Raw genomic sequence first — 14,309 nt, 5'->3', positions numbered from 1 at the left:
AAGGATCTGTGCTGAATCTCAGGAGAAAATGAGTGGGGGGGAAGGAAACCAACGGGCTGTGACGTGATCTACCAAATCCTGGCTGTTGAGGCACTAAATAGGATGAAAGTCAAAGATGATTTTCCAACTCTGGATGAAGAGTGACTTTTAAAGAGAGGTGATGGGAGATTTTTTCCGAATAAATACGTCTCACTTTCATCCGCAAAGATGCTTTTTTTAATTTTGAATTTTATGTTACTCTCTTTTACATAGAGGAAACAGTGGCTTAATTCTGATAAGACACATGGAAACATATTCCCTGATGTTTTGTGAAACCATTCTCGTTAAAACCATAAATTGTAAAAGGTTGTCTGAAAAAGTAATTTAAAATTAAACATGTTTAGTATTCTTCCTAAAGGTGGTATCTAATTTATTGCTTAGTATTTTGTATAAGGTATGACATGGTTATATTTGAAAGCCTTACTGTAGAATTTTAAAAGATTCTATATTGCATTTTACAGCTTGTAAGGAGTGTATGTTTCTCTGTTTTTAGGGTATAATTCAGAAGATTGTGGACAGTCACAAAGTGAAAAATGTGGCCTGCTATGGGTTACGGCTCAGTCACCTGCAGTCTGAGGAGGTTCACTGGCTACACCTGGACATGGGGGTGTCCAATGTGAGAGAGAAATTTGAACTAGCCCACCCTCCAGAAGAATGGAAGTAAGAGTATAAATCTGTTCAGTGTCAAAATCAAGTCATAGAAGTCTTTTTGCCTTGTTTTAAAAAGCTACTCTATAATTTGCTTTACTAAGGAAGATCTTGTGGTGGAATAAAGGTGGTGGAACAGGGGAGGAAAAAAAAAACCCAAAACACTAAACTTCTCCTGAAGAGCTGCAAGTGGTGTTTCGTTTGCTTTAAGGGATTGTTGTTATTGTAAGGGATTTCCTGCAAACTGAAGAGAATAGATAAGTGTAACCTGGGATGAAGTAGGAACAGAAATCTCCTAGCCATGTGTCCTGAAAATCTGCAGAACTTGTGATATATCTAGTGAACCAGCCCCATCTCAGATTTTGTCATCCTGAAAAGTTTTAGGACAGAATGCTCTTCCTATTTGTGGCATAAGCACACCTCTAAGGATTTAAAAGCATAAATCTTCTTGTTTAAATAAAAACAAGAAAATATTAAGTACTGGTTCTATTTATATGTAGACTTAAGTAGGAGAAATGTAATTTTGAAAGAATAAAATGCAGCAAATAGTTTATCCCTCTGCAGCTGTAAAACTTTTCAGTTGCCAAACTATTTATTGGATAATGAATTGATGCCCAGAGCGAGGAGTGACATCTGCCCTTCTTCTGAGATCTTACTCAGTTATACCAGGAGCCATGAACAATAGAAAAGTAACTGCAGAATTTTATTTTTTTATTATTATTACCTAGGTACATTTGCTGATATATTTTCATGACACCAGTGAGTTGGTTGAAGTAAGTGGTGTGACCTGTGTTCTGTTGAAGGTTGAGTTTTCTTCAGCTTTTTAAGAGAGTAAGCTGAAAAGGCAAAGAACTGATGGTGCATGCTCAGGAGAGGATATAGTGCTGGAGATGAAGAAGGGAAAGATTGTCCACTTTCCTGGAACACTAAAATTATTTGGAAACTAAAATTATTTGCAGGACACAATAGTCTACTAGAGAAGATAGAGAGCTCAGAGTTTTTAAAATATCATTATACCAAATGTTGTACTAAATTCATGTGGGAACACCAAAAAGTAAATTACTATAGTTACTCTTATATATTGTTATATAAAATATTATAAATTATTATACTTCATTGCAGGAATTTTATGCATGTTTTTCTGTGGTTTATGCTCATAACCACAGTTTGTGCAAAAGTTGCTAATTCTTTAAAGGCTTACACATATCTTCTGCAGAATTACTGTGAATAGCCTATACTTAATTTCTTGCAAAATTGTACTATTGTACTAGCAGATGTCACAGTTGGCAACTTTCACTTTATAAATTCTCTTTAGGGACCTGATTTTAACAAATACAACAAATTCAAACAAATGAGGAATGTTTAAAACATAGGTTTCAGAAATGTTGCACGTTCTCTTCTGTGCATGTCACACTTTATTGTTTCTGGGTTGTGTGTCAATATTTTTCCTTCCATAACTTACAAGAAATTTTTCATTGATAGTACAGTGAAATCACAAATTAGGAAGTAGAGCATTCCTGAACCCTTTCCATGCTAGTAGTGCTGTGTATAAGATGTGAATAATTTATGCTATGCAAATATGTTACACAGTGTACAAGTGTCAGTTCCAATTTTATTAGACAGTACGACTCACGTTGTACATGTTGCAGAACAAAGATCATCAATTTTCAAAGCAAAATTAGATGATTGTTTTGAAGTTTGTGGAAAGGAGTTGTATAAAATACTCGTGAAAGAGCTATGGCAAGATGTAAATTATTCAATACCTTTCCAGAGTGTCATTTAATGCTTTTTCAGATACATGCAGCCTGACATACCTTTTAAACCCGTGGAGCTTTGCTGTGCATAATCAAAACGCTGCTGTCATATTTGTAATACCATAACACAGAGCGTTTAAGATCATATGACAGTGCTTGTAAAAATATTTAGATTAGGAAAAGGAGAGAAGTCTTGGAATGCTTCTTAAATAAAAAGCTTCCTATAGTGTTAAACCAGTAACTGCCTCTTGTATAATTTTTTTTTTTTTTAAATAATTTAAACAAAAAGGGCAGTAAATTCATGGCATTCAGAAATTAGATCTCAAACATTCTCGTGGACTAATCCAGATACGAGAAGTTACAATGATTTTCAGTAGGTTGTGCACAAAAGTTACCAGAATAAAACCCATTTCCCATATACTCGGCTTTTGTTTGATGCTGGACTGTCTGTCATCTTGCAGAGGATGAGCTAGTGAAGGGGAAAAATAGGGATATGACTCTGCTTCAGAAGGCACAGCTGGAGTTAAGAGCTTAGGAAGAGTAAATAATAGTGGACTTTAGGGTAACTAGGTCACCCAAAATTCTGTCACTTCAAATTTTCTTCCCTCTTCCTGTGGCAAACAGTTCAGTTGTAGGAGCACACACCATTTAGCTTTGCCAGACTGCCAGTGGATAACCTCAATTACGTGGCAAAAGACGAACAGGGAATCATTGCTTACTGGAAGTATCTTTTTCCCACCCTCATGTTTGCTTTTATATACTACTTTGACATTCTTCCTAAGAAAAGGTTTGAATTTTGCATGAGATAGGAAAGGTTTGAACTATCTTGTAGCTTAAAAAAGAAAAAAAACAAACTAGTAAAGTCCTAATACTTCAGTTTTTCCTACAAAGGAGAAAGACTGGCCCTAAAATGCAGATAAAAGCCCTCTATTAACTGTGCCTACATCTTCACTGTACGTTTGCTGTAGGAACGTTTTCGTTAATTAACTGTATCAAACAAAATACCCTTTTTCCATTTTATTTTATTCTCTAGCAATGAAGATAATTCTGCCCACCATCAGAAAATTCTGAACGTGTCCAGATCATAGTGCCAAAAATGATCAGAGTTGTAATTATGGGAACTGCTTGCTTATTTGTCTGTAGTAGTTTGTTCAGGAAAGAAGTATTCTGGAGACTGCTGTGGTTTGTGTCACATCACATAATACTCTCTTATTTCTTTGAGTTGTACAAGATTTAGCACGAGAGGAGCATCGTGTTATTTCAGTTTAATTCCACACATTTGCTTTAGGATAACTGTAGAATTCCAAATGCAGCCTGAGAGTTTGTTCATGACTCAGTTCCAGTAACGCTGCTGCTGTTGGGTTTTATCTTACAGTAGCATAAATTGTTAATTGTTCCTTAAACATTTGCTTGTATGAAGGCCTGTGTACCTGTCAGATGACAAGTGAAATACAAACAAACAAAATCCCAGGGCTTTTTAATTGGAAAGCAATAAAGATTGGGGTGGATTTGGTTGCTTTAGGTTTCTTCTTAGTGTTTATGCTGGCAAGGCAGACCTGGCCATGCATTAAACTCACTTTTGAATGAGAAAAATTAATCTTCATTTGTAGTAGTATTATTATAATTTGCCCAGGTGGCCAAGAAGGCCAATGGCATCCTGGCCTGGATCAGCAATAGTGTGGCCAGCAGGACCAGGGTAGTTCTCTGACCCTGTACTGGACACTGGTGAGGCTGCACCTCAAGTGGTGGGTTCAGTGTTGGGCCCCTCACTCCAAGAAGGACATGGAGGTGCTGGAGTGTGTCCAGAGAAGGGCAACGGAGCTAGAGAAGGGTCTGGAGCACAAGTGTGATGAGTTCCTGGCTGAGGGAACTGGGGTTGTTGAGCCTGGAGAAAAGGAGGCTGAGGGGAGACCTTCTGGCTCTGTCCAACTCCCTGAAAGGAGGATGGGGAGAGGTGGGGGTGGGTCTGTTCAACCAAGGAACAAGTGACAGGACAAGAGGAAATGGCCTCCAGTTGTGCCAAGGGCAGCTGATATTGGATGTGAGGAAGAATTTCTTTCCTGAAAGGGTTCTCAGGCATTGGAAGGGGTTGCCCAGGGCAGTGGTGGAGTCCCCATCCCTGGAGGGATTGAAGAGTCGTGTAGACATAGTGCTGGGGGACATGGGTTAGTGGGGGACTTGTCAGTGTTGGGTTAATGATTGGACTGGATGATCTTAAAGGTCTTTTCCAGTCGAGGCGATTCTGGGATGTTGTAATGTTGGATGGATGTTTCCAGGGGCACGAGGGTGAAAGATGAAAGAGCCTTCCTCCATTAACCTTCATCTTTCCTCTCTACAGCTAGGTGAACTAGGGTTAACGGCATGTGGGACTCTTAAATCATAGCATCAACCCTGGTCATTTTTGATAATACTGAGCCTTCACCAGCAATCACAGCAGCTATCCTTTCTGTCTCCAAAATTGTTACGTGCCAAAACACTGTTCCATTTCCTGCTCTCTTTAGTCCCACAAGGGAGAATGGAAAGATTTGAGTAACAAATTGTTCCCCATAGGGTGACCATCTTCCACTTCTATACTTCAGGTTTGTAGGTGAAGCAGGTCCTTGTAACCAGGCAGCATTCATGCTTTGGCTCTAACAGGTAGAAGATGCCCCAAAGGAAGCCCCAGTGCTTAGCAGTCCTGTAAGATAAGTTTTGATAGCTGCAGTGCAAATGCCTTGGCACTGACACAAAGGCCAGACCACCTGCGGAATGATTTAATGAGTTGACTAAAAGCTCTGTACCTCTCCTCTCCACAGTCTGTCCTCTCCCCTCTTTTGCTTACAGTTATCCCGTCCTTTCCCTTTTCTTCCATGAGCCTTAATGCTTGTCTGATCCTTCAGCAAGCTGATTCAGTTCATTAAACTCGCACAAGGCTATTTTCTCCCTCCTTTGTCTACTCTTTTTGTTCCTTTCTTCTCTTTTTTGGTTCCTTTTCTGCTGATGTGAACTGAATGTGAACCTGCTGGAAGCAACCTGTGTGGTTGAGACTGGTGAGATTATTGATTTCAGTGTCACAAAATATTAAGAGTTGGATCATCCTTCCTCTTTTGGCTTCACCAACTTCCCAGTTAGTGCTCGTTGCTCAGTGAGAAGCTCCTAGAACTGCTCAGTAGTGTATGTTATGCTGTGGAAAGGTCACTTCATCATACAACTTGTTAACTATTGATGCCCAACTTTCTGCAGGTCTGAGCAGAGGCCCATAGTGTGCATCAAAACATCTATACCACAGTATAGATGCAGAGCAGCAAGTAGAATAGGAGTCTTATGGTTATATCACACATCAGGGAAGTGATCCTCAGCTTGCTCAAAAGACAGATCTGGTTTGTGAGAAAAGGACTTGTCATCCTCATCAGTTGGCTGCGTTTCAAAGACAGTAGATTTAGAGGATATTGAAAATCAAGCCCATCCTTGTCAACTTCTTCATTCCCATAGGCACAGTCAGAAATTAGGTTATAAATAGTTAATGAAGGTCACTCTCAGTGACTGTCCCAGCCAAGCTGTTTTGTTTTACCTGATTTTCTCATGAGATCCTGTTGCAAAAAACCAGTACTTCTCATGGCTCCTCAGTTAAGAAGACAGGACCCTGTATGGAGAAAGATTGCTTTTCCTATTTTTTTTTTAATCCCAGAGAGTAAAGATGTTCTATATCCTGGTCTAGATCAGAGTGACTGAGGCAATACATACGCTGCTGAAGGTCTGAGATCAGTTCCACATGCATTTCTTTAGACCTGAATGGTCTCTGATTTTTGACTTGTAGGATGACTGAGTGATGTGGAGTGACTGCCGGTCAGTATTTGTTCTGAGTGCATTAGGAGATGAAATGAAGGATTCATTTGTATGGTGTGAAAATTCAACCCCATCTTCAGTATACACTGTTAGATAAGATGTCTGAAACACATGCAGTGACTCACAGCACTTCCAGGATTTAGAAGGTCCCCTTGTTCAGGCACTTGACACCCCTGTGGTGGGTTGACCTTGGCTGGCTGCCAGACCCCCACCCAGCCCCTCTCACTCCTGCTCCTCAACAGGACAGGGGGAGAAAATGCTCCAACGCGGGCCCTTCCCCGGGCTGCAGTCCTTCAGGGACACCCTGCTCCCGCCCGGGCTCTCCACGGCCGCAGCTCCTGCAGGAAATACCCCCCTGCTGCGGCCTGGGGCCCTCCCCGGGCTGCAGGGTGGGTCTCTGCTCCAGCGGGGTCTCTCAGGGCTGCAGGGGATCCCTGCTCCGGACCTTCAGCACCTCCTGCCCTCCTCCTCCTGCGGCCTCGGGCTCCCTCTGCTGCTGCTCCCTCCTTATTCTTCTTCACTTTGCAGTCACTGAAAATGCCTTGTCCACGAACTGTCCCCCAGAAGCGCTGTGTGCTTCTGTCCCGTCTTGTTCCCTGGTAGTTTAACTTGGCTGGCAGCCAAACACCACACAGCTACTCGCACACACACACCCCCTTCCCCCAGGGAATCGGGGTGAGAATTAGAGGGGTAAAGGTGAGGAGTCTTGGAGGTTGAGATAAGAACAATTTAATAATTAGAGTTAAATAAAATTAAAATAGTAATGATAATAATTATAATATACATATATAAAAATGAATGATGCACAGTACAATTGCTCACCACCCGCCAACAGCCATCCCAGAGGAGCGAAAAGGAACCCCGAACCAGAAACCACAATCCTGGAAGAGCAAGCCCAAGCAATCCTGAAAGAATCCCCCACTTTCCAGTCATCCCTGGTTAATATACTGCACATGAGGTGCTGTGATATGGAATATCTCAGTGACACATCCAAATGCCAATTCTGGGTTTTGCTAATTACTGCACTTCCCCCCTCCCAGTCCTTTGCACTTGCAAACCACCCAAACACGGTGTCCTTGGACCTTATCAACGTTCTTCTCATAACAAATCCCACACTGAAACCAAAACACAGAGCTTTCTAGCTACTAAGAAGAAAATTAACTATCCTAGCAAAAATGAGGACATGTACACAAACCAAGTATGTAGAAATTTGTTCAGGCAAAGCCGTAGCTTTGTGCCCAAGAAAAGGGGCCAGTGTTATTTTGCAAGATCCTGAATTATCCTTAGTTGACTTCAGTGTCTGATTTATAAATTCTCTTGTGCCATGGTAATACCCTTGAGTTGCACGTCAGCCTTTGCTACACAAAATTTATTAGAGCAATAATAGAATAGGTACCAGATTTTGTATTAACATCCAGTGATCTGACAAAGTGTAACTCCAGTGGGAAAGGATTAAACTGTGTTTTAATTAACTGGGAGGTACTGCATGTGGATAACCAGTCACCTTCAAGTATCAAGTCAGTCAACTTTTCTTTGCTCAGAGGTTGGATCTTCACTTTTGAATACGCTTTTTCCTACTTGCTGTTTCATGCAGCGAGGCTTGGAAGGTGATGTGGAAACCTGCTGCCAGGGAGAGGAATTTGAATAGAAACAGATAAAGGACAAGGAGAGAATAGCAGGAGAAAATACATCTGGGAAATGATGAGAAATCAGTAAGGGTAGTTTTCAGAGACCAGTATTGGTTTTAATCTTAAAATGTACAAGAACAACTAAAATACACCAGGTTATAGATGAAAAAAAAAGTAATTTTTTACATAAATTTGTTTTATTCCATATCAGTCTCTGCAGCGGTGTTCAGCGGTAGGTTTGAGGGGATCTGGCAGTAGAGGAGGCTCTGCTTTCCTGCTGGACAGTGCTCACACTGCTTTCTCTCTCTAGCACATAAACACCAGCAGGTACAATTTGGCTTATATGTAAAATTTTAGTGAATAACTAGATACCTGCTATGTATCATGGTATGTAAACACCCATCAGCAATAGAAGGTGATTCTATTTGCCTTCTCAGTTAGAGTAATTTTTGAGAATTTGTCTTAACTCTGACTTTGAATCCTTTTTTATTTATACTTGTCTGTGTCATTGTATCATTGAATGGTTTGGGTTGGAAAGGACCTTTGAGGATGATCTGGTCCAAACTCCCTGCCGTGCGCAGGGACATCTTTCACTAGACCAGGTTGATCAAAGCCTGGACCAGCCTGACCTTGAACAATTCCAGGGATGGAGCATCCACAGCTTCTGTGGGCAACTGGTTCCAGTGTCTCACCACCCTCATCATAACAAATTTCTCCCTCATATCAAATCTAAATCTATCCTCTTTCAGATGTTCTCCACCTCTCTTGTATATCCTACAGTCTGAAGACTCTCTTTAGTTTAAGAGCATGTTTTCTGTGCACAGGAAGACTAGGCATGCATTTTCCTTTATGAAATAAACTTGCTGTACTATGAAAAAACTTCATTCTAAATATTCCTAGTTTGTATACAGCAAGTGTGCATATGTTTACAGTTTCTTACTGTTTTCCTTGTTTTAATGATTTCTAACAGGAAAATACATTTTCAGTGATTTTTAAAGCAAAGAAGAATACTGCAACTTCTGTTTCCAATGGAATCCTAAGCAGCAGTAACTCCTAGTAACTTGATCAAATCCCCTTATAAACCTTGATTGCACACAGTCATATCACTTGCTGAAAATAAGTTCTTGTCCTGCTGTTTTGCTGAAACCAACAGATTGAATTGTTGCAATATTTGCTCTTGCCACCATGAGTAGATTGTTAAATATACTTATTTTGAGGAAGGGCTGAAAAAAGTTTTATGCTTAGGATATGCTGTATTGGCACAGCCAGAGGGATGAGGACATTCATTATCAGGATTTCATTGCAGGAAAGTGTTAGAGGAGGAAGCATTCAGTGTGTCAGACATTGTGGGTGGTTACCACAGGACAAGCAATAATACTAAATTTAGGGATTGGAAGCAGAAGTTTAGGGTTTGAGAAGGGATATAAATTTGGTGTAGGTCATGAATGAAGGCTAATTCTGAATCTGCCTCACTCTGTGGTATACTACTAACTTGAAAAGTATGACTGTCACATTGGAAACTGGTTCATTTGGCTTTTACATGCATCTTGATGATGAATAGGGAAGCAGAAAACCTTTTGCAGAGAAATCCCTTCAAAACCTTTGCAACAATTCAGAGGTGGATATTGCAGCTCTGATCAGAGAAGGAGCAGAGTGGTGTACCTTGAGTACGCCTTTGTTTTGTCTATAGGATGTGGTTTCCTGGTGAGTAACACTGGTTGCCACTCTTGGGGCAGTGGGATTTGCATTTTAAGTACCATGCTTGTGATAACCAAAGATAAAAACTGTTGCCAGGGGGTCAGGTCAGTGGTTATGGTAACTCATGTGCTGTCATCACCTGATTAGGGCCTCCCTTCCCATGGATGTGGACCTGATAGCTTATCTGCTCCCAGTCTTGATGCTTCAGTCCTCCCTGAAGCTCTGAGAAGGCAGCAGGGCTTTATGTTTGCTTCTAGTACAAAGGTCCTTGGTAAACCTCTTTATGAAATGTCAGGTGCTGCATTCCAGATTAGTTCCCTGAGAAGTCAAAAGAGGAAATTTTCCTTTAGTTTTCAGAGTTTGTTTTGATTTTATCCTTATTTTTAAGATAGTTTGAACGTGTTCAAACACATCAAAAAGACGTGTTCCTCACGTCTTTTACTTGTGAGGAAATCTTGATTATTATTTTTGTCTCAGCAGTTTAATTGTCTTTTTCTTGCTTTTCAGATATGAATTGAGAATTCGATATTTGCCAAAAGGATTTCTAAACCAGTTCACTGAGGACAAACCAACTCTAAATTTTTTCTATCAGCAGGTATGTTGAGTTCTACTACTTTGCTTTTGCTGGCATCGATTTGGGAAATTCTGGCTTTGTTTATGCAGGTAACACATTACTGCAGAAAGAAAAATTGGTAAAATTTAAGGTTGTGTGTATAAAGCAGAAAGGGCATGAAACCCGTGGCTTCTTTCTCCTTGAGAAGTGGTGAGGAATATTTTCCAAAGACAACTTAGTTCTGCAGTTGTGTTCTTAACTCAGATAAAATTTACTGTTGTTTGGCTCACTTCTTACAGTTTTCTCACACTTTATTAAATTGCTGAATTTCTTTATTTTTTTAAATGTGCAAATAAGTGGGTGATTTCACTACAACCATAGAATGATTTTTTCCACTTATATTATTAGGGTTATTTTCTTGATTTTAATATCTCTTATTGATTAGTAAAAGTTTCTATAGATTAAGCACCTAAATCTTCATTTTGTTGACTTAAATAATTTTAATTTGCTTTTAGACTGACAAGCTCAAAGTAAAACTTCATGGGGCTATTTTTTAGAGAAGTCTGGAATAGAATGGTTATAGTATTCCCTAACTCTAAGAATCTGTGCATCTCTGAAAACTCAAACCTAAACTTACTGGCTACTTATTAGGTGGATCTTTTCCAGTGTCTGGATGGTGCTGTCTGTGTTCATACAATGAAATATTGTTAGTGCTTAATAAAAAGTTTGTGCTACTAATGGTGACAAATTTGTCAACCAGGTATGTTTTCATGTCATAGTTTTAATCAAGACTTTATACTACTATATGGAGGATTAATTTTAATCTGGATTATTCAAAGGAGTCATTTTATGGACTGTTGTCATGCTAGGGATGGAATGAGGTAGGAATGAGAGGCAGGGGGAGAGGGCTTGTGAAATCAGCTGAAATGGCAGAGCTCAAGTACTACACCGTGAAAGCTCTGGAGTTTTGTTTTGAAATAGGGTTTGGTTTTTTTTGCCTGATGTATTTTGTTGTGTCAAAGGAACACCACAAAGTGCTGATGACATTACTCAAACCCCAAAGGCTTCTCCCGAGGACAACTATTCCCATGGACTGCTGTTCTTTTTGTTGTGTCTCTGCCACATTCACAAACATCCTGATCTTAGGTTGGTTGCTTGGGGTTTACCATAATTCTTGATTAACATCCCCTAAAATTAGGATATAACTGGTCCAAAGCGTGGCACTCTTCTGCCCTTGTGAACAGACACATTTGCACCTGAGGAACCAGGAAACAATAATTCTGGTTGGATTTTCTTTTTAATTTCTAAAAAGAAAACATAATTCTCCCCTCTATCCAGTACTTAACCAAAATCAGAATACAGGATTAGTGTGCTCCTATTCATTTCTCAAATACCTTCTATCCTTTATTGTACACAGACATGTCTTTCTTAGGTAAATGACTTTTAATTTTTTTTTTAATGTGTGATGAAATTATTGTATTGATATACAATGGATTTAACTTCTAAGACAACTGTAGTGCAGTGCTTATCTGGATTTAGCATTCTAGTTTAACGGATTTATGTGATATACTTGTTTCAGCCTGAAAATATCTGGATTTTGGTGACTTTTTAGTAGTGCCAGTGGTTCTTCTAGAAATAACAAAATCACGTTCCTTTTTACTTCAGCACAAGTGACTTTCTTCACACTTTCTCCTTTAAACATAGATTTGTGTTTTCCACGATGGAAAAGTGGGTGATGATAAAGTAATTTCCTCAACTCCATCATTTACCTGTTCAAGAGTTTCCTGAACTCCAGCATTTACCTGTTCAAGAGCTGGGAAGCCTGCAGCATCCTCTCATTTGTGCCTCAGAGAACTATTTCTTTCAAGCAAGGGATTTAAAATACCAGAGTAATATATTTTTAGCATTTTCTGTGAAACACTTTTAAAATAAATTTAGGGAAATCATTAGAAACAGATACAGGTGTATCAGAATAGCAAGAAGGTTTATGAAGGTCAGCATTTTTAAAAATGACAGCTACGTGTACCTAACAATGTCCTGAATCCTAGTTCTACTATAAAATGAAAATCAGAGGTTCTTGGTCTCCTTGCTCTGCACACCATACAATTTTTTTCTCTTCCCCTTTCTTCTCCACCTTATCGTGAGGTATTTCTAAATCCAGTTCTTCAAAAGTCGCTGTTCTTCCTTCTGGGGTGCTGCAAGGTATTTGGATCTTCATTGTCATGGAAATCAGGTACACAACTTTTCAAAGCTGTCACTCTCTCTCTCTGTCCTCGATTCTGTTTTGCTCCATAAGTCTCACTTGGCCTCTTGAATAAATTAGGACAATGACTTTCATCTGGTAAAGTGTTCAGGCAACCCCAGTGGCTGAGGAGAAGAAGGCAGGAAAAGAACTGGAGCAGTAATGCTGCATCATAGAACAGACCTGAAACAGAGCAGGATTTGGAAAAAGAAGGAAAGGTGATTTTTCACATTCTGTTCCTCTCTCATTGTCATTCCCTCAATATTTTAACATTCTCTTTTTCTCACCACAGCTCACAGTCAGACACATCATGTTGTACATAGGCAAGAACAACAGACACGCCCTCGTAGATAGCTTGGGCTTTCTGCAAGGAAATAACTGTTATGTATAATGACCATAGGACCCAGTTACAGAATTAAAAAGCATCCAACAGAATAACAATTCTATAATCAGATTTGCTTTTATAGATGTAAAAGTCAAATACATTGCTGTCTCTTGTGTGAGATAAATGAGGAAAAAAATATCTTGAAGACCAGATGCTGCCCATGATTGAATCTTTTTTTTTTCCCCAAGATGAGACTAAAAACCTGTTACTAACTTGATAACATCTAAACACATGTTGTCTGACTTATTAAAAATGTAGAACATCAAATTAAAAAGTTCATGGAGAAGGAAAAGAAATATGGTGACCTCTTGTCACCCATGATTTGTCCATGGATTTTAGAAAGTGTAATTATTTTCTTGACTTTGAATTGCAGAGCAATGGTATTGTTGAAAAACAAGCTACAAATCTGAGTAAGAGACTGAATCCTCAAGTGATCTTCCTCTTCCAGAAAAGCACAGAACATTTGTAAAGATAACAAAATGTTACCTTAATCACTGTCAACAGTCACGGTTTATTCATCCAGTTAACCCAAACCACAATTACCAGGCTGTTAAACTGAAAACTGGCACAGGTTTGTAACTCCACATGCATGATTACTCCCATTCACTTCACTGAGTGCATTGCCCTCTACACTGATGCATTGAGCATTTAAGTCTTCTCAGCTTAGACTTAATATGTTAAATCTTTTTTTTTTTTCCTCATTAATTTTGACTATTTTAAGGATTCTGTCACCTTTCTTTGTTTTGGATATTCTTTATTTTCAAGAATCTTGAACAAATCAAGAACCTATGACCAGAACTGTTTGTCGCTTGACGTGGAGCTGTCTGTAATCGGTGGCGGTCGTTCTGCCATCTGCAGTGGGCGTAAGCTGTTCTAATTGGAAGTATAAAAGCAGCGCAGTTAATGAGACTTTTCATGAGAGTGCCTCTTGTTTGCAATCTGCACAGCAAAGGATTAAAATTGGTGTGTGTGTGAGTGTGAGGGGGGAGACCATGGAACTTGTTTGGAATATCAGAATTAGTCATACCAATACTGATAGCATGCAGTTTGTCAAAGCATCTGTGTTTTAGGCCATACTTCAGCTTTGAGACTTGAGATGGGATAGAGGCTGATGCTTAGGATATTCCTCTTGACTGGAAGAGTTGTGTGTTCAAGAAATGTCATTCTACGTCCCAGCTGAGAGCTCTGATCAAGAGACTAATCATCATAGAATCACAGAATGGTTTGGGTTGGAAGGGATCTTAAAAATCATCTGGTTCCATCCCTCTGCCATGAGTTTAGCCATAGAGGACTGGATCCAAGGAAGCTCCTGGATTTTGCAAGTTCAACTGAGGATGCAGGAAAGTAAATTCTGCATGTTAAATTTCTGGAAAAGTAAAATTATTATCAAGGTTTAAAGTATTGATGTTTATTTGTAAATCACAGAATGGTTTGGATTGGAAGGGACTTCAAAGCTCATCCAGTTCCAACCCCCCTGCCATCAGCAGGGACACCTTCCACTAGACCAGGTTGTTCAAAGCCTCATCCAACCTAGCCA

General features: G+C 39.5%; 1 protein-coding gene across 1 annotated transcript in view; it reads left to right on the top strand.

Annotated features, from left to right (window-relative positions):
• Positions 1-538: 538 nt before the first annotated feature.
• The window catches only part of PTK2 (protein tyrosine kinase 2), a gene marked incomplete at its 3' end in the record, with an annotated part of 107,604 nt that continues 93,833 nt past the window's right edge, over positions 539-14,309 (top strand). Inside the window, exons 1-2 of the mRNA XM_029087548.1 lie at positions 539-699; positions 10,100-10,187. Coding sequence (XP_028943381.1) covers positions 641-699; positions 10,100-10,187 — 147 coding nt within the window. The remainder of the gene's footprint in view (positions 700-10,099; positions 10,188-14,309) is intronic.

This window comes from Antrostomus carolinensis, unplaced genomic scaffold (assembly GCF_000700745.2).
Source record: "Antrostomus carolinensis isolate BGI_N321 unplaced genomic scaffold, ASM70074v2 scaffold12991, whole genome shotgun sequence".
Classification (NCBI taxonomy): domain Eukaryota; kingdom Metazoa; phylum Chordata; class Aves; order Caprimulgiformes; family Caprimulgidae; genus Antrostomus; species Antrostomus carolinensis.
The sequence above is the reverse complement of the archived record's forward strand: the minus strand, read 5'-3'. Positions and strand labels throughout refer to the sequence as shown.